This window comes from Talpa occidentalis, unplaced genomic scaffold (genome assembly GCF_014898055.3).
Source record: "Talpa occidentalis isolate TD23 unplaced genomic scaffold, MPIMG_talOcc4v2.1 talOcc4.11, whole genome shotgun sequence".
NCBI classification, from domain to species: domain Eukaryota; kingdom Metazoa; phylum Chordata; class Mammalia; order Eulipotyphla; family Talpidae; genus Talpa; species Talpa occidentalis.
The window spans coordinates 88,428,076-88,453,950 of record NW_023601104.1 but is presented as its reverse complement, the minus strand read 5'-3'; the positions used below and the strand labels follow the sequence as shown (position 1 = coordinate 88,453,950).

The window sequence follows — 25,875 nt, the reverse complement described above, 5'->3', positions numbered from 1 at the left end:
GAATGAAAACAGTCACAATGTCATTCAGAATGGTAAGGCCAAGTCAAAATAATAATAGCAATAATTATTCAAATTTTCCTAAGTAGGGAAAATGTGACTTGTTTTCAACAATTAAATTCTATTAAAATAAGCAATAATATAAGCACCACAGATTAAAGACTTACTTATAAGGGAAATGTATAGATTAGAAAAAATATTTGGCCATCACTCCCTTTGAGAAATCATAGATCACCTACTTCATCAGCATATCTTGTAACTGCATAAAAATGCTCTTCAGGAGTCCTTCATGATTTCATTGGAGCCTGTGCTCCTCCCCACTACACACACACACAGACACACACAAGCATGCACACACAGAATGAACACAAAAACATTCATTAATACTCCTGTATCCCACTCTGCCAACATCCCCATCAGCTTCATCTCAGTTAATATCTAGTCAAATCTGAAAACAATAAGCCAACCCCATTTTTGGTGCATTTGAGACCCAAAAAAATGAAGCTGTATGCAAAATAACATGTCACACTTGATGACTACTTGAAGATGAAATTCATCCACTTTATCTTGGTTAGTGGTGGCAGTGTTGAGATTACATCCCTGGAATGCTCTATTGGTTGGAACTAAGCAAAGCAACCTCGGCTTCTTGCAAACTTGCAAATCCTGTGATGTTATGTGTCCAAAATGCCTCCCTAGCATTTTTTTCTTCAGTTGAATTGATCACTTTTTTGCTGGCAAACCGAAAATTTACATGGGTCTGGTTATTAATAAATGTAGTAGGATCTCTGTACCAGCATACTGAGCACAGTGAGAAATCAGCCATTGGAACTACTGGACTCTGGAGAGGAAGCATGTGATGAGGTAGTGCATGGCTTAGAGATGAAAACTGTTAATGGATTAAAGAGGGTTGTTAAGAGTTTCTGGCTCCCCAAAAGCTATTTGTAATCCACATTTAAAAATAACAAAATTAACTTTTTAATTTGAAAATGTAAAGCAAAATAATGCCATGTTCCCTCTGGGACTCTATAAACATTTTATGTTAAAATGAACAGAATGTGTGCATTTGTCTTTAAAATCCATGTCAGATAGCGGGGCTAACTAAAGGGGGAAAATAGCAGATTATCACAGTAGAAACTTGTAACTATTAATTAACTTCCTCTAAAGTCAACATTGGACCACAGAAGTTTCAGTGTCTTTATTTACTCTTACTAGCTAATTCAGTGCCAAGAATACATATTTTAATATTTATTTCTACAGAGCAAAATAAGCTAAATATTAAGCATTTTGTAACTTTTATGTCCTTTGCATCTACAAAGTTAGACTTTTCTCATAATGATATCATAAATTTAGAACAACAAAAGTGGTAATAATAATTTAAAACCAGATTATGTATATATACAATACTTAGTCTGACATTGTCAGTGAGGTTTTGTTATTTGTTTATTTAAAAGTTGAAGGCACCTTCAACTACATACACACACTACATATAAGAAGTTTTATATATTTATCCTCTGAAATGTCTTTAAATTCATCTATTTGGGGCTCTGGTTTCAGTGTTGACACATAAAATATCGCCTAAAACTGTCTTGAAGATCCAGATTAAAAAAATGAAAAAGGCTTTTGTATACTATAAAGCACTGTGCAATTGTGTTTCCGGTATCAACTTTTAACTTATTCTTTTTATAATGACAAAATTATTTCCTGAGAGAGTATGAATTTATCCCTATAGCAGAATTCTCTATCTATTTAGAATAGAATAGTGTGCGATTTTATAAATTGCCACAAAATGTCACAGACTGATTTGCATTTTTGGTGATTCTGTACATTAATCACTGAGTAACCTTCAGTTTTCCAAATAAGGAATAAAGGGAGTGGTGGTGACATTTGTAATCATCTGCAGAAAGGGAATTATTTAAAATCTTCACAGATGGAGAAAGAGTAAGGGTAAATTGTTTATCCACATTTCTAATTTTAAGAAGCTTTAAAGGTATTTGTGGCTAGTGAGGAGCAAACATTGTTTTGCATATAGAATTAATCATAAACTTTCCATAACACAATCCTAAAATCTCCAGATGACTGGGGAGGGCTTCTCAGACACCATCCCTGAAGGACTGAGAAATTCATAAAAGGGAAATAATGTTTCGCTACATGTAATATATACAAGGACATGACCTTTCATAACTTAGAAGGAGAAAGACAAATAACAGATGATTTTACTCATAGGTAGAATATAAAGAAACAAATTAAAGGAACAGACAAAATAAAACAAAACCCTAGAAATCTGACTGCAAAATTGAAGCTAACTGATGGGGGCAGGGGTCTTTGTAGGGGTGGTTCTACAGGGGGAGCAGCCAAGTAGACTATAGTGGAGGTTTAATTTACTGTGATTTGGTGGTAAATGTGGCTTGGGGCATATATTTGTAGTGGTTTGAACTTATTGCCAGTGTTTTAAACCAATATTACCTCAATTAACATAATTTTTAAAAAAGGATAGTAACCTTTCAAAAAGTTCTTATTAGATTCTGTATGCTTCAGAATATACTGTGACTCTAAATAAGGGTGACATATGATATACATTCCTAATTCTAGCTCATAGCAATGTTTTTTATTATTTCTATATGAACTGCAAAACTTACTTCTTCGAACAACATAATTTATTTATTTATTTATTTATTTATTTATTTGTTTGTTTGTTTGTTTGTTTTTGTTTATACATGCACTGGGTACAGTCAGAAGTGCCGGAGGGTGAGAAAATTCACCAGAGTCAGAACGGGGAGCAGAGCAGGCAGAAGGACCGAAGTACACTGCTAAAGGGAGCAGCGGGCGGCAGGAGAGGTCTGCGCACCATGTGGGACCCTCCTCTTGTGGCCGGGGAGCAGCCGGGGATCGAACCGGCACTGCAGAGGCCGCGGGCAGCTTCGCAACCCAGTGCTCAACTGCTGCGCCACCGGGGAGGCCCCAAACAACATAATTTAACTCAATATTCTCTAAAAAAAATGTGGACCTTAGCATTTTAGTAAATGCTAAGGATAGTTGATCTAATGTCTGATCCCTGACCTAATGCTGCTTCAAAGTAGTTTCAAGGGTTGGATACATTCAGTGGGAAACAGATAAAGAAAATCTGATGCCAAATATTCTTTGAAGTTTGAGATTAACCACATATGAAAGCACGCAGTATGAACAACACACGTAGAACCATAGAAACTATAGTGGTGTAGTCTATTCTGGCTACCGAGTCTAAATGTTTCCCCCAAATTCAGATTCAAAAAAATTTTTTTAAATAGACTTCTAAAAATATCCAAGATATATCTCACTCCTTTATTTTTTTTCCTGTTTGTTGTGTATTTTTTATGCTGAAATATTCTTGGTGATTCCTGTGTTTGTAGACCATATCAGTGAAAACACAAGTAAATATTAAAAACACTGATGTATCACTAATCATAATTGACACTACTCCTTGTGTTAAAAATTCATTGGACTAAGTTTTTTACCTCTTTATTTCCTCTATAAGTCTTTTCAAAGTTTAACTTGGAAAAGGAAATAGAAACTTATATAATAATGCCAGAAAAACCCCACCACTAAGGGGTGGGGGATTAATTTTTAAAGTCCACTGAATGAATGAATTAAATGAATGAATGAATTTAAAAGTCCACTGAATAAATTTTGATCACCTTTTTATAGCAACATAATAGTGAAATAGGCAAATGTTCCAGCCATATAACTTGGTTTCCTTGGGCCACGACTTACTGTACTGTGGAGGTGGCAGCCTGGACAGGCGTTGAGGGAATGATGGCTTTGGGCTTCCATGTTTTCTGCAGTTTTGTGAGGCATCCCTGCAGCAACTCACAGCTCCACTGATGAGAACATTCTGACAGCTAAGAGATGGGGGAACTACTTGGCTATCTGGAGCCTGTCCTAACCGAGACAGAAAATTAATTCTGCCAGTGAGGAAGACCGAAAGGTTTCAACAATAAACCAAAGCTCTCCCTTGAAGCCTGCCACTTGCCCTCTGCCACTAGGCAGCAGGAACTGAAGATGTTCAGACTCTCTCTTGTTAACATCTGCTTTGTTATACTTCATCTTGCCTTCATCTTTAATTTGGGGTGACAGCTGCTTTCATAGGTTTTGGATGCCATCCTTCTCGGTAACCAAACACTGGGGTGTGAGGAACAATTCCTCAGTGCAGCTGTCTGCACTTTGCCTCGACTTTGTGTCTCCTGCACAAACCAGTGCCCTGATAGCTCTTCTCCTTGCTTTCACAGCTGGTGCAACCTACATCTTCGGGAAAAGCGGGGGCCTCATCCTCTACACCTGGCCAGCCAACGACAGGCCCAGCACGCGCTCAGACCGCCTTGCCGTGGGCTTCAGCACCACTGTGAAGGATGGCATCTTGGTGCGCATCGACAGTGCCCCAGGTCTTGGCGACTTCCTCCAGCTTCACATAGTGAGTACCCGGCTTTGGCCTGGATTCTCTTGCTTCCCAGTGGCCCAAGTTGGTGAGCCAGATAAATGCAGCAGAACTAGATGAGTATCTGCAAAGGGGCGCATGCTTGTAAAATTGCCTGAGTATGTTGGAGAATTATCCAAGGGTGGTGTATGTTACTCATTCTCCCCTCCAGATGTGAGATGTGATGTCCGTTGGGTTCCTCAGGGATAAGGATTTTAAATTTCTTCTGGGATCTTTTGGAATGTTCCTGTGCAGACACGTGGTTTGACCTGTTGTGAAATAGTTAGCCAACTGTTAAGGTGTAAATAAGAGATTTACTTTGTGTGCAAAGTAGCAAAGCCAATTAGAATGCTCATAATTTCCTAGCTGAGGGTCACTTTGTAAAGTTTTTCAGTAAAGGGCTGAAGAGTAAATATTTTGGGGACAAAGCTGTGTGCGTGTGTCTGTATTTGAGTAAAAAAAAAATTATAAAAACAGGCAGCAGGTTTTACTTTGACTCCTGCCCTACTTCTTTGTAGGGATCTAAAGAATATTTCAGAAAAACAGACTAGAGTGGGCAGGGCCAAAGAGAAGCAGAACAGGACAGAGGTGTATTTCTAACATCTGGCTTGTATATAGAGACTCAATGAGATTGCACCCTCAGTCACTGCAAATCAGGAAGAACACAGTGCAATTCTAAGAAATTAAAATGATTTGGAGGAAAAAATTACTTCGTTATGAGGATAGAAAATATTTTTATAGCAACAATTAACCCATTTTATCACCTGTGCAGTCTGCAGTTAAGAAAGTAGGGTAAAAAAAGGATATGATTCTCATCCATAAGTACCCAAAATGCAGCCTCCAATAGCAAAGAGAGGAATTGTTCTCATTAGTTAGCAATGACAAGCCTAGAAAGAATGGATTTAATTTGGAGCAATAAGAATTCGTTTAAATAGCAGGGGGGGAAGCAGTTAAGACAAAAGATCGACTCGGGATTGCTACCAGCCTCGAAAAGGAAGAGAAGGAAACAGCCACTGAGAAGCTCTGCATCAGGATGCTGTCTGATGTGCCATCCTAACCATGGAGAGCAGAGAGGGAGGTTTCAGTGCTGGTCTCTGGAGCTGAAGGTGACAGGATGGAACCACAAGCTGCAACCTCAGCCCTCAAAGCAGTACCTGTCTCTACCACCTGCTCTTCAACGGGCCTTGGAAACAGGAGCAGCTGGCGATGCGAGGCTTGAGCTGGATGCCTGTCTGGCCTCAGTGTGAGACAGAGCAAGACTAGACTTCTCAGGAGAGAAGGCCAGAAGGACTGGGTAGAAACTACCACCTTTGGAATATCGAAGAGGGGTGCTGGATAGTGCTGTGAGCTTTAATACTTTCTCAGGAGCTTTGGCAACCTCATGGTACTATGCACCTGACCTTAAGTTTTTTAAAAAGCCACACAAGGAGCAGGGAAAGGCAGCCATAGTTAGCACAGTTTATCTTTATTTGGCCTCTAAGAACCATCATAATTTACAAAACTCAGAGATTTATGCTGCATATAACTTAATGACTATTTCATGGCAGCTGTAACTAGGCTATTATTACCAGCTCACTTGCATTTTTATGGTGATTTATCTTCTTTTTTTGTTCAGTGTGACTTGCTAAGAAAATATGATTTGGCACTGCCATGAGCATCTTTCTCAAGTGAGATAATGTGTTGCTAGTTTATCCATTTCTCCCTATTCATGTTTTGTGGAGCATTTCCACTTTTAAGAGAAATGTTTTCCTATTTTCTGACAGTGTACTTGAAATTGGCAGTGTTTTTATGAAATTGATATGAGGATCCTGGGAACTTCTAGGAGGAGCCATTTTGGTATATTGTGTTATACCATTATAATGTCTTGTCATTTCCTCAGTGTCTTTGAAATGTGCATGTTTCTAAACATATCAAATTTATACTTGCTAGTATGCATTAGTATTTGTGCTCTACATTAGCATGAATGTGAGACATGAACAGAACATAATTTTGCTCTCTTTTTAAAAACAAAAATAAAGGGAATTTTATATCAAAATGTGTTGTCCCCCCCCCCCACCTCCTTGGGGTCCTGTGGATTTATTCCTCTGAGGCTGCCATTGTTTACACATTCTGGAAAATCTCAACAAATTGTCCTCCAGCTCTTCAGTTAAGAAATGATATCATCTGATCTTTTTAGAGGAAGGACAGAGAGATCTACAAAGTTGAGAAATCCCACCATTCTGGGGTGGGACTTGTCCTCTTGAGAATGGGGTTGTTTCTTTAGTCTTCAAACCATTTTTTTATTCCCTAGTGGATTATGTCTAGTGTCTATACTGAAGATGGGAGTTTTCTTACCACATTTGGGGAGAAAGTAATCTAAGTAGAAGAGCAAAAGACTTAGCTTTAAAACAAACCTCTTGTTTTGGACATTTCAATAGATGATTCAGAAATATGAAGCCATAAATACCTACTAAGGTAGTTCTATAAGACTTTCATAATATGTAAAAGGTGGACTTATTTATTGAATGCAATTTTTTTTCTTGTACTAAAGAAATTTATTCAGAAAGAAAAGAATGTAAGGGCCATTAATGAAAGTGAAAGTGTTGGTTGGGCAGGAGGAAAGGTTCATTCCACTTTGCAGTTCACTGGGGAGATAAAGAAAAAATGGTGGCAGACAAGAAAGGGAGATGAAGGCAGGATGAATCCCAGGGACAAGAAGAAAGGAAGAGGTGGATCTGTCTGAGAGAGGGCATACCTTCTGCAGATGTGCACCAGCAAGGGGGTACTTGGGGGCAAAACTTCACTCTTCAAGTGTGGTTGCTGATTGTGCCTTGGTGCTACTTGTGAGTGGTGGTAAAGCTAGCAATTTGGTGAAAACAAATTATAAACACTGAAATTAACCTGTGTGTGTGTGGTGTTGTGTGTGTGTGTGGTATGTGGTGTAAGTGTGTGTGGTGTGACATGTGTGTGGTGTGTGCATTTGTGTATGTGGTGAGTGTGTGTGTTGAGAGAGATTGCACACTAATAGTCTGTGTCTTTATAAACTGGTGGTGAAAGGATTTCCACAATTTCTAGGAATCTCTGAAGTATTTTGAGCAGCAACAATGCTGTCATTGGACTATGCTTTTGAGTCCCCAACTTAACATATTTGAGGGAGGAGAAAGACCCCTTCTAATGGCACCCAGGACTCTGATCCTGAGTGAACATCTACTCTAGCACCTGCCGCCGAGACTCCAGAGCCTCCACGGCACACTGAGCTCATCTTATCTGCTCACTCTTAGTTCTTCTCATTCTCTCACATCAAGTGTGACTAGGCAGTCTGTGAAAGCATCAGGTGAAACCAGCAGGTAGGAGTCTGGCCTCCACCATCCCTTCCTGCTACCTGGGCAGCAGTTGGGCATTGTGGACAGACTTATGTGGCATTGATCACACTGGTCCAGATTACACACGGTCTGTCTTCACATGCTTGACACTTTCTGTTTCATATCCTTTGTCATCCCCAAGTCCCCATGCTAAAAAAAATCCTTTATGAAAATGGGTAAGTTTAAGATTCATTTTCCACAGGGCCCTTGGACTGCTTACTAATTAGCTGAAAGTGGCATTGTATGACTCATCCAGGCTGGAGTCAGCTGCTCTAGTAGGACTAGAGTTTGAAGAGTTGAGAAGAAAGGAGGAGAAATGGGCATGACTGATTTGGGGATAGGCAACCTTGTTGTGGGGGGCAGCAGGCTTGCATGGACAGAGCCCGAGCAGAATGAAAACATGAGTACCGAGGGTAAAGAAGTGGCACAAACAAGAGGGCACCAAGACAGAATTAGAAAGTTGCACAAACTTTCCATTTTCACAATTTGCTTAGAAAAACTGTTGTTCTGGCCAAGAGAGCTGAAGTGCTGGTTTCTTATAGCACTAAAATCCTCCCAACTCATCTTTACCTCATAGTTGTTAAATTGACTTTGGCAATTAGTATTAAAGAACTAGATCATTTCAAATAAATCAGAAAGCAAGAGATCAAGATAATTTAGGAGGTTTTTGCTTCACATTTGCTAACATTTCTTCATTTTGTGTGTCCACAATGTGCTATTTTCAGTGTCGATTATGATATTAATGAAATAACAGATGGGACCTATTTGACAAAGATAAAAAGATAAGAAGATCTTTGTTGATGTATGGACACATGAAAGGACATTCAATGGAAGGGAGGTATCTTAAGACAGGGGTATTTTTTTAAAAAATATTACTTCTAATATAAGTTTGAAATAATTGAAATCTATTGTTGAGGAACTCATCTGCTCAGTATTTAGAGAGCAGCTGGTATTACTTGTGAATGACCTGTGTCTATTGAGGCTCCAGGGAGCTGTGTCATGTTACACTCACCTTCATTCATGCAAAAGGAGAAACATGAATAGGATTAAAGAAAGGATCATGATGAAGTGCTTGCTACTGCAATCATGAAACTCTTGACAACCTCCTTTCACTGCCCACAAAATAGATGGTCAGGGAGAAGTGGGCAACAATTAGCTTCTTTTTACATAGTTATTGCTGGGGATGAAAAACACAACCTATTAATTTCTTTGTCCCTGTGTATAATTTTCTGTCAGTCCTCTTGGATTCATTTTTTAAATTATGAGTCTTCCAGGAACAATGGACATTTATGTCTCAGGACATCTGTTTTGCTTTTCAAGAATCGATATCCTGGTGTGGCAGACCTCTCCTGTCTCACCCGCTGCTCCCCTCAACAGTATATTTTGTCAGTCTGCCTGCTCTGTTCCCCGCTCTGTCTCTGGTGAATCCTCTCACCCTCCCTCACATCTGGCCTGTACCCCATTTCTTATATCAATAAACAAACAAACAAACAAACAAATAAATCTTTTTTAAAAAAGAATCTCCATCCTTCCCCAATGATTTCCTTCTCGACTGATGATATAGATATTTACAGAAACAAGATAAAATTGGAAGGACTTCTATCCAGGCTGACACCCTTGAATAATAGCAAATTCTTCTTCTTCCAAAACCTGCCCCACCAAAAAAAAAGAAGAGCTAGTAGTACTCTTTCAGTTCCATGTTTGGGGAAATTGGATGTTTATTAGATTTGGTTTGTGTGGTTTTGTGTCTTCCATAATTTAAATCACTTAAAGAGACTTCTAGAAAATCAGTAGAAGCTGAGCTGAATTATGATAAATGTCTATTCCTCCCATGTATAAATTGCCATCCTGGATGTTTCATTTTGGCAGTCTTTAGGGGGGTATTTACAGTAAACCCTCAGCATCTGCTTGGGTTAGTCCTCAATGGAGGAGGTGGCTGTTAGCTTAGCTTCATCTCTGGATCTGGCCAGTGACAGAGCTGGATTTGACTCAGGAATGGTATTTGGGGGGCTCTGCAGAAGAGTACAGAGGAATGCTGACATTTTTGAGACTGGTAATGCAAGCAAAGAGGGAAAGAACAAGAAAACAACAAAGGTGTCCAACAGATGCAATTTCATGTCCCACAGAGTGCTGTGCGCTGCAGGTTGGCTCTGTTCTTCCTTTCATTGCTATTTGTTCTTAGTGAAAAAGGCCTCTTTGGGTTTTCTGGGCTTAGGAGCTTTTCCAGATCATTAGCCACTTCTGTGGAGAGGGCCTGCTGGGGATCCTCTCTGTAGCTTCCAGCTTAGCTGTTCCATCCCAGCAGAGTTGGAGAAGAAAGTGGGAGAAGGGAGTAGAAGTGGGGGTTTGGGGACTAACTGCTTATGTAAGCTGGACCAGAGTCATCTACCTGCATGGGACTTGGTGTGTGTGTGTGTGTGTGTTTCATCTCTCTATTATTCCCAAGGCACTTCTACCTAAATCTGTTTACTTTGAGTCCACACTTGGTTTTGAAAGGCAACATGCCAGAGTAGGAAAACATGCTTAACTTTAAATTTAAAAATAAATTGAATAGGAGACTCATTCTTATCAAAGCCCCATGGGTTGTTCAACCTTGGGCCATACCATCACAGGACCTTCACCTTCCTCTTGTCAGTGGGCAGAAAATTATTATGGTACAGGGTTTTCCTGAAGTTCAAAGAAATAAAATATTTCAAAGTTGTTTGTTATAAGCAAGGACTACGTAAAGGTAGAATAGGTAAAATATCAAAAAGGTGATGATTTCAATAGAAAAAAAGAAATTAGAGAAAGGAAGGATATATTTCAAAATTGAAAATAGGGTTTGGCTTTAAGTATTTTGAAAAGTCTGCTGGGACCGATTCAACAAAAATTTCCATTTTAGCTTAATCACAAGAAAATTCTGTGAATTAATCAGAGTTGCAGTTGAGACTTCGAGAGTGTCCTGTCATCATGTGATGAACTCAGTCCTCTCTGAGAGAAGCCTGTGAGGCCAGTGGGATCCTGGGCTGCTGCAGCTGCCTTGGGGACATGTTGTCTATATCCACAAGGTATTGCATTGTGCTCCCAGCGCCCTTTAGTGTAATGTTCGAACGGGCTCCATACTCACCAGTCAAAGTGTAATCCACTCTACCCTGATGTTCTCTGTGCTTTTATATGAACCATGGAAAACTTGCCATTTTGCCAAAAGAATTTGGAGGAGGAGGTTATAATGAGGAGAAAACAAGAGGAAGAAAGGAAGGAATGAGTTGGGCAAGGAAGATGAGAAGGGAGGAAGAGAGAAAGGGAAGCAAGGAGAAGGAAAGTAAGCCGCAGCATCAGAGAAGCAGTCTTTATAAATCAGAATAGTTTGAATGTGGTTTGAGACCCACCGAGGTCAATGATATGACGTAAATTACTTGGCCCTATACTTGGGGACTAATAGACCCACAAGGACCCTTGTTGGAACCAATATTTTAATGTGGGTGTGGCCAGATCAAGTGGAAATGAGTAGCTGCTGCCCAAAAGGACACTGGAAACGTAAAATCATATGTACAAATAAAAGCATTCATAGATTCTGATTCCTTAAAAATTGAAAGAGAAAAGTGAATGATAAATGTGTTATGCAGATGAAATGTACAATAATGCAATCATAAGAATTGAGTTGATGAAGTAGGGAGAAAATACTCTATGACTGGTAGACAATCAGGAGAAGCAGAGGCCCAATGACCATATCTTTCTCATTTATTACTTACACCAGTGACCCTTTGACTGTTAACTGATGGCAAGCATGTTTCAGAATCCTCAATGCAGGCATAAAATGAATTAAGAAAAAAATAGGATTAAGAGAATTTAGCTCATGAGCATCATTCATTATCCACAAATTGAGTGTTTTTTTAAGGGATTTTTTAAAGATTTATTTATTTATACAAGAACTGGGGTAGAGGTCAGAGGCACGGGAGGGTGAGAGAATTCACCAGAGACAGAGCAGGGAGCAGAACAGGCAGAAAGACCAAAGACACTGCTGAGGGGAGCAGCAGGTGAGACAGGAGAGGTCTGCCGCGCCGTGTGGCTATCTTGCTGGCCGGCCGGGAATGGAACCCATGTTGCAGAGGCTGTGGACAGGCTCACAGTGCAGCGCTCAACTCTCTGAGCCACTGGGGAGACCTTAGTGTTTTTTATATACTAGGAAAAGTGCTGTGTTTGGGGGATATTATCATCAACCTTGGCATACACAGAACTAACAGACTTAAAAGACCACCATAATTAAAATGGGAGAAATTAGCACATTATGAGGTGATGTGTTTAAAATTCCAGTGCAGGTCCTGACATATAGTGAGCTTTCAATCATGGGTAGCTTTTAATATGATTAGTACTTTTTCTTCAATTAATATTTTTTGCCAGAGAAAACAATACATTTTCCTTTCTTCAATAACAAATAGACTTTACTCAGGCCTCTGAGATTTCAACACAAGTAATATAAAATTCTAATGAGCAGTCAGGATGCTACTGATTCAAAGCTAGCCTGGTGACATATATCCCAGCTTGCTGAAGTTATCAAATAACCAAGGAAGGTCTGAATATCAGAGGCTTTTTAGACCCAGGAATCTGAAGTGCAGCAAGCAAGGCAAACTCGAGGTACCCTCTGGTGTGTGCTGGGGCTCCTATAACATAATGAACCCACATTCCCACTGTCCATTTGGGCTCATTGTTTCGCTGACCCTCCACTTACACTGTCACTAGTCATTACCCCTGGGGTACTGTTCAGTGCAGCAGGGCAAGAAATAACTCATTGACTCCCTGAAGCTACAAATGATTGATGTTAGATCCTTGGCTGCATTCGGAGGCCTAGAATATTTCTGCCCTATTGATGGGGGATTCATTAGCCACCCACCCCCTGGCATCTGTGCTTAGCTCCTGATGCTGTCACTGCTGCTGTTGAAGCTTGTTAGTGTTTCTCCGAGAGATGGCACCGAGAACTGTATAACTGTATTAGCCTCAGTGATAGTCCTGACAGCCAGACCTAGCCTGGGATGACACCTTTGGAACTTAGAACCACTTAGAGACATTTACATAAGCCCTGTTGATTGACCAAACCAACCTTCATTCTGAAGTTGGTTCATACTCAGGAGATGATTTGCATTCAAGTCTCATGTTCTATTCTTGACTCCTTAACTGATCTTTTTTCAGTCTGTTTATTTTTCAACTCCGTTTTCTATTAAAGGCTGATCATTTAATGGCACCAGTGCTTATTTCCTACCTTTACTTAAAACTGTGTCTTCAGAGATCATCTTACATTACTATCAGTACTCTTACCACTAACATTGATTGACAACGGACCAGGTACCAGACACAGTTTAAGAACTTTGTTTACACTACCTTATTTATGAGCTCACAAAAACTCAATGAGGTAGTCAGTATTAATATTCTCACTTTATAAATGAGGCAACTAATGTTTAGTGAAGCTAAAGAATTTTCCCAAGATAGCACTGCTAATAAATGGCTAAACAGGCATTCAAATCCAGTTCTGAGTCTTAATTACTATTATACTCTTAATGAAAGTTGCACTAGAGAAAGTGTAGAGATGACAATTTTAATTTAACACATGTAAATGGAACAAGAGTTTATTTGGAGCTGGTGGAAATAGGAAGAGGCTTAACATCAAGGATAGAAGTAAAAAATTGTACATTTAATGATTTTAAGACATCATGAGCTAAATAGATACCAAAAAAAGTAATAAGAATATTGCTGGCAGTAGAGATTAAAGAAATGGACATGGACATAATATGTCTGATTGTAATGGTGAAACCTGAGGAAGGTATATGCCAGATGCAGGTACTATCAAAGGTAAACCTCACACAAAGAAATACAAACTATGTTCTCTAATTCATGTGATGACCAGCATGAATAACTTTAGGGGAAAGGCAGAGAGTGTGAAATAGCAAAAAGAGCACATGTTTTAGTGGTCTGTGTTTTAGTGGTCTGTGATTCAAGATCTAGCTCTGCCTCAAACCAGCTCTGTGGTCTTGAATGAGTTGCTTGTTTTATAAAATGGAGATATTAATAATAATAATAATGTCACCTTGCAAATCAGTGTGAAGATGTATTATAACATGTGAAAATGCTTAATGGGTGTCTGGTGCACAGTAAATATTAACATAATGATAGCTTTTTTTTTATTTTTTAATGATTTTTCTCACCAGGTACTTTAGACTTTTAGTGAGGAGCAATTGAATGTTGTCCTGATGTATTGCTTCTGATAACAATGATAGGGCATTGAAAGTTTTTGAGCAGAAGATGAAATGCCCAATGTTTAATTTTTATGAAGATTTTTTTGACTCTGTTGAAAGATTATTTTGACTCTGTTGAAAGAATGTTTTTCAATGGGTTCAAGGGCAGTAGCTAACAGGTTATTGTTTAAGTGGTTCAGGATACACATTTTTAAGCATGTATTCTGTGATGCTGGTCACTAGAAGGTAATGAGGAACAGCAGAGGACATTTCAGAAATGGAATCAATAGTGTTCCTAGCCAGTTGGATGGAAAAGGAGAATAAGAAGGATCGTCTGGATTGGAAAGGTTATGAGTTCATTAACAACAGCAAACAGGATACATATCTAAAAAGAGTTGGACTTTGGTGATACAAAATAGAAAGCATCCAACAGTTAATCTGGAACATGTGATGAGCTCAGATGGGAGATCAGAGTTAGAGGTGGGAACTTAGAATACTGTCTATGACAGTGGAGGCTAGGAGACTTGCTAATCTTGGAACTAAGACTAAGAACTGGGGAAATAGATACTAAAAACAAGCTTTTGTGTGTTCAGGTGTGAGGAACCTGGTGAAATCAAAATGGTTGAGAGAGGGTTTCAAATTCAAGTAGTTCTAGAACTGTTTTTACATAGATTCTATATGTTTTAGTCACACCTCTTTCACTTGAGATAACTTGGCGGGTATATCTTCTTGGTCCTTACTGACATTACAGTGACATAGAATCTGTCATTTCAGTTCTCTCACTGTGCGTTTCTTCCCTTGGTAGTTGTATGGCCATTGGTCCCCTCAGAGCCAGAAGACTCAGGGTCTAGTCCTAGGTCTGCCATCGCCTAACAATTATCCCCTGTGAACAGTGGCAATACAGAGAATGCTCTACCATCCTTTAATATTGTTGGGAAGATCAAATGAGAGAATGCACATGAATGTGTCATGTTACTGCTGAAAGACCTATAAAATAAATAAGATTATTTCATTAGGACATTGATATGCCTACCACCCAGCAGAGCTCATGGTTCCTAAGAGATTGTGATTGGAGACTTGGAAACAAGGAGCTAAGAAACACCAAAGAAGTTGTAGTTTTCAACAGGAGGGTTGGGAACCAGGCAAACAACAGATCAGAGCCACAGTGTGGTAGGACACGTGGATGGATGAGTCCTCAAATGATGTTTTTATTTGATGTGCATCTCTGAGACCTTGAAACTCACCCATTGGAATATCACTTTGTGGGGAAGCAGTTTGGGTTTAAGGCATCCCTGTGGTTGCCTAAAGAACAAATCCCCCAATCCCGATCATCACCAAGTGCAGTGAGGCACGGAATCTGATTACTGGTGTCATTACCTTAGCTTGGATGGCTGCAAATGTTAAGTAATGATCATAAAATTATCCAGCCCGTTCTTAAATGACAACTGTAGAGCTTAGATGACTAAACCCCTTTGGAAATGTACTCCACAGGTTGAATTTTATGGTCACAAACTCTGTTCTTTCCTGATGAAATGTGCATTTTTTAAATCATTTCTGTATTTGCTGTTTGATTTGTGGTCCAGGCAGTGTTCTGTCCACTTTTTAAAGATTTATTTATTTATGCATACAAGAAACAGGGTACAGGCTAGAGATGTGGGGTGGGGGGTGCTGAGAGGATTCACCGGAGACAGAGTGGGGAACAGAACAAGCGGATTGTCTGAAATACACTGCTGAGGGGAGCAGTGGGTGAGATAGGAGAGGTCTGCTGCACCATATGGGTAGCTCCCTGGCTGGCTGTGGATCAAACTCATGCTTCAGAGGCTGCAGATTGCTTCATAGTGCATTGCTTAACCCCTTGCACCACCAGGGAAGCCTCTGTTCTGGACACTTTTTATGTATCAGTCCATTTAGTCCTCATGGCACTGTCAAGTTGGTGGGATGATTACTATTTGGAGATTAAGAAACAAAGACTCAGAGATCTAAATATCTACTTGTGCACAGTGTTAAAGGAAGGGAAGAGGACTCAAACACAGGTCTGTATGACTTTAATGGCATCCATCCTGATTTCAATTATTACCTATTCAACAATGAGGATGGATGTTGTAAATTTAACAGGACCTGGGGTATTTTGTTTAATGGTGCAGTAAAGAATAGTAAACAGAAATAGAGGGAAGGATCATAGTATTTTGACTAAAGTGGAATATATAATTGGAAATATTTTTTTCTTTTTTGGTTCAAAGATATTCATTTCACATTATGTTGGATTACTTATCAATATTTGTTTTCTTGGTCTTAATAGCATTAAAGCACCCAGTTACCCCCAGACCAGTCTCTTAAACATCCCTATGTAAAATGAGCTGGGGGACTAATCTGAGGTTGTGCCAACAGCATAGTAAACTAAGAGTTTCCAAGTTATTTTTGCTCCCAAATTTTAGCAAAAAATCCCTTCAAAGGCAGCATATCTGAGCAGAAATTATTGGATAAATGCATTCTCATGCTTCAGTATGTGATACATGCTCTATTAGACATTTTCAAATATCCTTCCTTGAAAATGTTGAGTAATCTCAAATAACACCAACACACATTTAGTCTCAGTGCAGTCAGTATTAAATTTTCCATATTTCTAATTTAAACCAGATGTGAGTGTCTTCAGTGCAGTCTGGGCTGTCATCTGCTGCTCTGTAAGCTCGCCATCCACATGCCTGGTAGCAGGCAGGATGCAGCAAAAACGTGCAAGGTAGACCTGTATGCTCCAAATCACATCACTTGAAATAGAAGCAGGTACCATTTAATTTGCCCCTGACTTGATGTCTAATTTCTAAGGTTAGCAGATTTTCATGTCTGCTACTGAGATCAGCAATACTGGAGCTAGTTTTGTTGCTTGGCTAAACAGCAGAGCTTAAATTCAATACTAAAGCACTGAAGAAGAAAATGAGATGGGTGTGATGTGTTTCCCAAAACACTGTGATCACACAATGGGTATGGTCTTCCACTATCCACAAAGCACAGCTGCCATAAAAAAAAGAGACAAAAATCTCTCTGTGGTTTAGTTGGGAATAGATACAGTGACATACAGCAAGAAGTATAACATGATAAATTTAGCTTTGAATGAGACATAACGGGAACAGTAGAATTCCCAAGTTCAAATCAGCCAGGCAAACAACGATTAGCAACCTAATTTTGTGAAAAATAATTAGTCATTTATTTATTCAACCAGCTCCTACTATATATCAGGTAGATTGTAGGTGCTTGAGATACCAGAGCAAACACAGTGGGCAGCCCCCTCATCCTCAGGGGACTTACATATTTGAAGATTAGTCCTCCCTGGTGCAAGCAGTCAGGATCTGAGTTCTGCTGAACTTAATGGATACTCAATGTCATAAATATTTAATGAAGTAGCTTAACAGACTCTCAGATTTCCACCAACTTTTATTTGCATCTTTTTACATTCCTGTACCTCCATCATCTCTGTGTGAACCTCTTACTCCCATAATCAAAGATCGCAAAATGCGATCCTGCCAGCTTTGGGCTCTACAGCTACCTCTGCCACCAGCCCTCTTTTCTGTTTTCAACACCAAAATGAAACAAAAACAAACATCTTTCCCTCAATTTCTGTCCCTTTTCCCTTGAAATGACTGTGGTTGTTCCTATTGTTTTGTTTTGTAGCGGTGGAATATTCCTTCAGAGTATCCAGCTATATTTCACAGAAGCAAAAGGTGAGAGGCATTCACACAACATTACCCAAGAGAAAAAGAACAAAACCCCAAATCAACCAAACAAAACCCTATCCACCCTGCAGATACCTGTAACACCTCTAGTGTGCGTTCCAAGCCCTCCTTGGCTCTCCTGTCTCCAGAATGACTGGGAGCTTCCTCTCCCCACCCTGGCCACTTACAGAATCACCCCCTGTGGTGACAAGATCAGTACAAATTAGGTTTTCTCTTTACTTAACTGAAGGCTGCAGGAAACAGAACAGAACCCCATGTTTCCCTTTGATTCCACCCAAACACTGCAAAACACAGAGTGTGCGCTTCCCCCTTCAAGCTGTGCGTGTGTGTTAAATTCATACAAACATTGGGCTGGAACACAGACACGGAAAGTCAGCTCTGGGGAAAACCATCCAAGTCATTTTCTTTCATTTCTCTAAATCTCAATCTTTTATTTGACTAGGTCTTTACAGAGATTCAAAGAATGATACTTTACAATGGTTCTCCAAAGAGCAGTTAAATGTGTCTCATTCAAAATTGGGTTTTCGCCCTGTCATAACAGACCCTTTTCTGGAACTGGGAGCTTCCTTAAAGAGCTCTTGCCTTACAAATGACTATCAATTTTTGACAAAGAGAACAAAAAACACCCACTTTAGGAAATGCATGTGAAAGAACACAGAAGGCATGATGAGAAAGTTTACCCCGTGTTTGCATAATTGCTTTGTTTGTTAAAAGTGCATATTTGGTGTGAATTGTACATGAACAAAGAATTTTCCTGTCGTCTAAACTCCAACCCAAAAGGACGACCAAAACTTCTCTTTCAGAAAAATGTGTTGAGCTCTCCCGTTTGATTCCAAGAAAAACACTGATTTTGCAAAATAGTGGTGTTCTGTGGATGCTGTTGTAGGTGACATGAGCTGGTCAGAAGATGGTATGCATGGTACCCTCTCTGCTGTGGAAGCCAATAGCACCAGATGGACAGAGACAGTTCATTTCACACAGTAAGAAAATCCACGTGCGTGTATGTGTGTGTGTGTGTGTGTTTAAAAATGTGAACAGAACAGCACTGTTCTGTAAGCTCAAAACTGTTGCTAACCACCTAGAGCCACCTTGTAAGCTTGGACCTAGGATTGCTAAATTTTAGAAACCTAGTCACTACTTTTCACATAGCACCTTCTGGAAACAGACTCCCACTAAATGTCTGAGTGTCTGTTAGAAGCCATTGTTCTGCTTGCTTCTGTTGTTAGAATTCTCAGGGTTTTTCTGCTGTTGTGCTGACTGCCAGTGAGACCAGAGCCAGTTGTGCCCTCCCCGCTGGTCAGAGCCAGGTCAGCAGTCTATGCAAGGCAGTTGGGTGGGGGCACCTAACATGGAAGTATTCCAGTTGCCCTAACACCTCCTTCCTTCCTGTAGTCATTGGATACAAGAGCAAGAATTAAACCTCTTCTTCCTTCTGTCTCCTGAGTGTCTAGCGACGCTGCTCTGGGATTTGCAATCACAGAATGTATGTCATTGGTGCTCTCAAGCATCTTCATGGTCACACTATTTTTAATGCTTGGTTCAGAAGAGCTTCGAAGTTGACTATCATAAAATTATCCTAAGGGCACATATGTGCCTACTCAGAAATTTTGCATCTCATATCCACATATTTCATGTATATTGTTTGTTATGTAACATGGCACATTGAATGATTTTAGCTAAATGGTTCAGCTTATTTTTGCTCTTTTAACAACCTTTATGCCAAACACAGAATGGTCATCTATAGATGAAGATTTTATTAATTTTTCTTGGAATATTTCATTGACATTCCTGAAACATGACATTCCTGAAATATGATGTGCATAAAATGACACATTTTCCCTAAATTTTAATTTATAATCCTGCAATATAAGTGTTTCCTGGTCTTCTTGACTAATTGTGCTCTCATTAAGAGTCTTCATATGTGGACCTCCCCTGGTGGCGCAGTGGTTGAGCACTGGGCTGTGAAACTGTCTGCAGCCTCTAAAGCGCTGGTTTGATCCCCGGCATCTGGTGAGGGTCCCACATGGTGCAACAGACCTCTCCTGCCGCTCCTGCTGCTCCCCTAAGCAGTGTATTTCATCAGTCTGCCTGTTCTATTCCCCGCTCTGGGTCTGGTGAATTCTCTCACCCTCCCGCGCTTCTGACTATACCCAGTGCTTGTATAAATAATAAATAATAAAAAATTTAAAATTTTAATTTTTTTTTAAAAGCCTTCATATGTATCTCTGATGACTTAGCTTTCTCTAGAGTGGCCTACCTTTAAAGGGTGCTTCTGAGAGCTCTGAATTCTTATTAGAGTAATAGGTGACATGTTACTGAGGAACAAATTGCTAGTCTTTATTTCTTACTCCAGGACTTCAGGCTGTCTGCATCAAAATGTTTCCTCTGGGATTTACTTATCCTGTTCCCATTCCTTAGATAGCTAAGAATTTCTTTCCCACCACTCTCTTGATTATTTTGCCTAAACTTTTCTTTCCATTGCTTCAGGCCATTGCTTTGAGTCATATCATTTTCTGAGACTATGAATAATTCTTTCCCTTCAATTATATTGAAGGTATTTATAGACTGTGATCAAGTCCCCTGGAGTCACTGTGTTGCCAGACTTTATAAATTTAGCTCTCACCATCTCTCTTCTTAGGTTTTATCTTCTGTAGCTCTCCATTTTTTTTTTTATTTTTTGAGACTATTTTTATAGCTTCCCCGATATTTCTATCTTCTTCCCAAACTAGAGGGGTCAGAATAGCACATCATATCCCAGGTATTACTGTGAGTATCTGATTTTAGAGAGGGAAATCAAAGGAGAGGATGACTTCAAAATTGAACTTAATCTATTTTGTGACTCAGAAAAATAGACCAAATGGCAGAGAAAGCTACTGGGGCTCTGTCAACATGTTCCCATATATTTTCACATACTGCTAGAATTATCCTAGAAGCTTAATGGGAAACGATGATTTTTCTGAGAAAGAATATCTTGTTTCCATTAGATACTACACCTGTTCTTCAGAATAAGATTTTTCTTCAAAAATACAGTCTTCACATATGGTTATGTAATAAGATGGTTTTTCCCTGAGAATACAAACTTTTAAGTCAACATTATTATTATGACGATCACTATTTATTATTATTATTATTATTATTATTATTATTATTGTCTCTGTGGTTCAAGATTAAGATGCAGCTTGAAATATTTAATTTTAAAACAAAAACATCAAATTACAACATGTACCTTGGGAGGACTACCTTTAAGTTCGTCCCTATCTACCATGTCAACAGTATTTCATCAAGGAAGTAAATTGGGCATAGACTTTGGGGAGCACTCACAGAAGAAAGGTCCAGGTTAGCTTGCTAGTTCCACTTGATTGTCCACACAAACTAGACAAAAAATGGATCATGTACCAGTTATAAATTTTCATCGGTATCATGTAGTATGTATATGTAATATGTTGTTTACATCATAAAACTTACAAAAACACCAGAATTTAAAAAAAATAAAATTTGATAAATAGATATTCCATATTTCCCCCCATAATCCCAGAAAAAATGAACTTGGCACCCCCTGGAGACCACGGTTCTGAAGGGGTCACTCTACTGACTGGTGAGGCAAGTTCTCAGCAGTTTCCAGTAAGAAACCCTGAATGAGCTGGAAGACACCTAAGAGAGTACCTCACCTGGACATTCATTTTAGAGATGATTATATAGAAACTCAGGGTCTTACTTACCAAAGGTCACAGGGTTGGCTACATGAGAGCTGGGCATGAAACAGAAACCTTTTATTTCTCAGATCGCAGTACGCAAGGAAGACACAAATTACTGTTTCCGATGGAGGCTGTAGGGAATGGAACTGGCCTCCTGGATAGAGAAATAGAGGCTGAGATAACAGGATTTCTTAATGTGAAGCATAATTTCCCTAAATGATCTTTACTTTCTCATGCTTCCTTCTATTAAGCTCTTATTACAGATTCTCCTTTTCCTTCTCTCTCTCTCTCTCCCTTCACATTCAAAGCACCTGATTTAATTACAGATCTCCTTAACAAGTGCACATGCAGCCTTGGAACCAGACTTCTTGGTTCAAATCCCGACTCTGTTACTTAACAGTGTTTTTGTTTTTATTATTTTTTTAATTTTATTATAAATTCTATTTTTATATTCCCCATACAATTGTGATCCCCTTATTTTGACACCAATCCCTCCCCTCCCTGCCCCGCACCCCCCATAGAGTGTCTCTGGTTCATAGTTGTTGGTTAATTTTGATTTTTACTTTCTTATAGTTATTCTTTTTCCTGGTCCCTTATATAAGTTTTCTAGATTCCTGCTATGAGTGAGACCATCCGGTATTTTTCTTTTTCTTTCTGGCTTATTTCACTGAGCATGATCCCTTCCAGCGCCATCCATGTTGCTGCAAATTGCATGTGTTTATCTTTTTTGAATGCTGAGTAATATTCCATGGTGTATATGTACCACATCTTCTTGATCCAGTCATCTATTTTTGGGCATTTGGGTTGTTTCCAAAGCTTAGCTATTGTAAACAGTGCTGCTATAAACATAGGGGTGCAGGTGCTCTTTGGAATTGATGTTTCTGTGTCCTTTGGGTAAAATACCTAGGAGTGGAATTGCTGGATCCTATGGAAGCTCTATGTTTAGTAGGTCCAGAAATCTCCACACAGCTCTCCATAGTGGTTGGACCAGTTTGAACTCCCACCAGCAGTGCAGGAGAGTTCCTTTTTCTCCACACCCTCGCCAACATTTATTGTTGCTAGTTTTTTTTAGTATGTGCCATTCTCACTGGTGTAAGATGGTATCTCATGGTAGTTTTGATTTGCATTTCCCTGATTACAAGTGATATTGAACATTTTTCATATGCCTGTTGGCCATTTGCATTTCTTCAGGGATATTTTCTATAGTTCATTACTTAATAGTGTTTTTAATAGCCCCGTGATTTTAGGCACCTTACGTGATTTCTCGATGCCTCAGTTTACTTATCTGCTGAAACAGAGGATAATAAGTTTGTATGTGGGTTAATGGGAACATTAAATGAAATGATACCTATACAGCCCTAATAATATTGCCTGCCTGGCCCCATCTTAAGTTTCCTTTAAATATTAGCTGTTTTAATTGAAATTATCTTATTAATTATTCTTAAAAGCTTAGAGCACTTTGCCCCATATCATCACCTTTCATTCTGTAGCGTGCCTTGTGCTAAACTTCCTTCTCACCTTACAAGTGATTACACTGGGGGCCACATGCACACTGATGGCCAAGACCAGCATGAATCCCAAGACAGACTCCCATCCCAGTGCTCCATGTCAAAATGCATTTTCTGTCAAGATGAAAACAGTGACTCAAAGCAGAGTAGGGCAGAGACCCAGACCTCATAGTTTGCTTTCCATTCTTGCCAAGGCATGTGCTTTCCATACTTCGGGGCTCTGACCTACCAGAAGTCTCTCTAGGATAATGGCAGCCGAAGGATTTAAGGGGAATCTGTTCGTCATCTGAACCTCGGCTGTGTGAAAGCCTGTGTTACAGCCATAATAGTTTCCTCACAGAGCGGGCTTTCTCCACCCTCTTGGAGAGTTTCCATTTTGTGCAGTTTTCAGTATCAGGGAGTGTTATTAAATGATAAGGGCTTTGCTTCCTGGTTGTGTATTGTGAGACGCTGAGAAACAATGTGTGGCATGACACATTAGCGGGCATGTTAGCACTGATTATGGGGACTCTGTGTCAGGGGGCAGATTGTGTGACAGCACCACATCAGGAATGCTATGTTCCTTCCCCGGAGGGTTATTAATGGGGCTTCATACCCGGGTGGATGGATGACTGTGTCTGAGTGATGCGATAATTAGCTATGATATGTCAGTTACCATAAGTGGGGCCCAGTACCCAAGACGGGCAACGTGTTCCTTGTATAAGGCCAGAGGTAAAAGAACATGGGAGCTTGTTGTGGTGACCTTACCTGATAGGAGGCCAGCTCACAGGTCACCCGTGGGAACTGATTGCCAGTTGGCACTGCATAGAGAAAGACCCCTGGGGGCTGAGGAGCAGAAGGCCTGAGTTTTCTCCTTAGATCCACTACCATCAAGCTATGGAAGCTTGAGCAAGGGTCACTTAACCTGTGACAGTAAGTCTTTTGATACAAAACATGAAACTAAATATGCCCTCTTTTTTCAGGGAATTCAGCCCAAACGTCACCTCTATCAAGGTAGTGAGGTGGAGACAAGGGGGTGGGAGGGGGTGTTTTTAATTTAAAGAATACAGGGTTGGTTTCAGGCAGTAAGGACGGGGCTGGTACAAAGGTAAAGACTGGCCATTAAAGGGAGAAGAGGTGGATAGGTTGATCAACCTGTAGCCCAGAAAAGGTAGAGAAGAATGGGAGGAAAACCAGGGCAGACTGCTTGACTATGGTCACCTTCCCTCTGGAGCAAAGTAGAGAGCAAGCATAGCACAAAACTCAAGGACGTTCTTGGCTGATGTTCTTAATCTTCCCACTGAAGAAAGTTTTAAGGTCATCCTGTAATTTACATGGGCATGGGGAGATGAGCCCCTGAAAGTGTAAGATTTGGAATGACCTTTTTGGGGCATTTGAAAGAAAGTGACCAAGACGTCTTTTCAAAGGTTTTTGACCAAAACAACTTGGGGTTTTGGGCCTCCCCTGGTGGCACAGTCAGTTGAGCACAGCGCTGTGAAGCTGTCCGCAGCCTCTGCAGGGCCGGTTCGATCCCGGCCAGCTGGGGAGAATCCCACATGGCAGAATCCTGTCTCTCCCTCAGCAGTGTATTTCAGTCAATCCGCGTGTTCTGTTCCCCACTCTGTCTCTGGTGAATCCTCTCACCCTCCCGCACATCTGGCCTGTACCCTGGTTCTTGAATGCATGGATAAATCAGCCCTTTTTTTTTTAAAGAATAACTTGGGGAACTTGGGGTTTTGAGCTCAGTTCTATCTTTTCCTCCTGGGAGAGTCCTAATTGGCTTCCTGTTACTTCCCATGCCTGTACTTTAGGGTTATAATATATACCATCCAGCTCTGTGCTGAAAAATTATATGTGATCAATTCTGTAATGTAAACAATACCATGTTTGATGAGAGGGCATGCATTTATAATCTGGGTTGTATTAGCTTATCTACTTGTACTGGAGGAAACAGACTTTATAGGGATGGACGTGCTCTCTTTTTGGAGCTTTGTCTTCAGCTCCAGGGTTATCCACGTTTCATGGGTCTCCTCTCATGTTTTTTTTTTTTACCTCTCTTGGCCTTATGGACTGGGCAGAGGAAGGGGGTTTCCTATGCTTATGTACTGGTACCAATGGCACATCAGTCCAAAAGGGCACATCTGAAACTTTGTCTCTCTTCTGCCTGGCTAAGATGGAAACATCTGTGGAATCTGCACAGTCAGCCCCCATAATTTAGCATCTTCACGGCATGGAGCCTCCTGTCCTAGGTTAGTCTAAGACTATGCATGAAGGACCTCCTTTTAAAGTCCACTTTTTCTAAAGCCCCTTTGAGTTTCCTCTCTATTATACTTTACATGGTAAAAGTAGATAATCACAAATGTGAACATTCTCTCCAGGAGTATAGGTAAACGTCAACCTGGGAGGGAAAAAGACACTTTGCAAGGAGCAATCAGACACTTTCAGATTCTCTTTCAGGGGAAATCACCAAGTGAGGTAAAACCAATTCAGATACTTCCTGGGAACATAAACACACTTCAAGTGGAGCGTCTATTTTCTTACACACACAAATGTCTGCTGTTTTTATAAGCATGCTTTTATAAAGCATGGCTAAAAACAGGGTATGTATGAATGCATGTATATATTTCCATTTTGTTTTGTTTTATTTTTCCCTGAGATCCCTTCACCTATCTCAAAGCAGGAACCGTTGTCTTCATTTCCTACTTCAGGGTTAGAAATTCAACTTTATTGGCCCTAGCAGACAGCTGAGACAAGATTTAATCCAGACGTGCCTCAAGTCAAAGGCCAGGTCCTTCCTCCTTCCCAGGGTTTCCTAATGCTTGCACTGTCTTCTCCTTGAATCACTCAGCCCCTGTTCTTTGCCATTGTCCCACAGGCTCATGTCATAGTGACCACAAGTGTGGAAGGTGATCAGATAAAACCAAGAGGTTGTATTATCAGTTTTTCTACTCACATGCCTGAGTGGATACCTTTA

General features: G+C 40.0%; 1 protein-coding gene across 6 annotated transcripts in view; it reads left to right on the top strand.

The window, feature by feature from the left end:
- NRXN3 (neurexin 3) overlaps positions 1 to 25,875 on the top strand; it is a 1,487,041-nt gene that overhangs the window by 1,131,867 nt on the left and 329,299 nt on the right. For all 6 annotated transcript variants that reach the window (XM_054691893.1, XM_054691888.1, XM_054691889.1 and 3 more), the window contains one exon: positions 4,260 to 4,441. In XM_054691893.1, the coding sequence (XP_054547868.1) occupies positions 4,260 to 4,441 (182 nt within the window). The remainder of the gene's footprint in view (positions 1 to 4,259; positions 4,442 to 25,875) is intronic.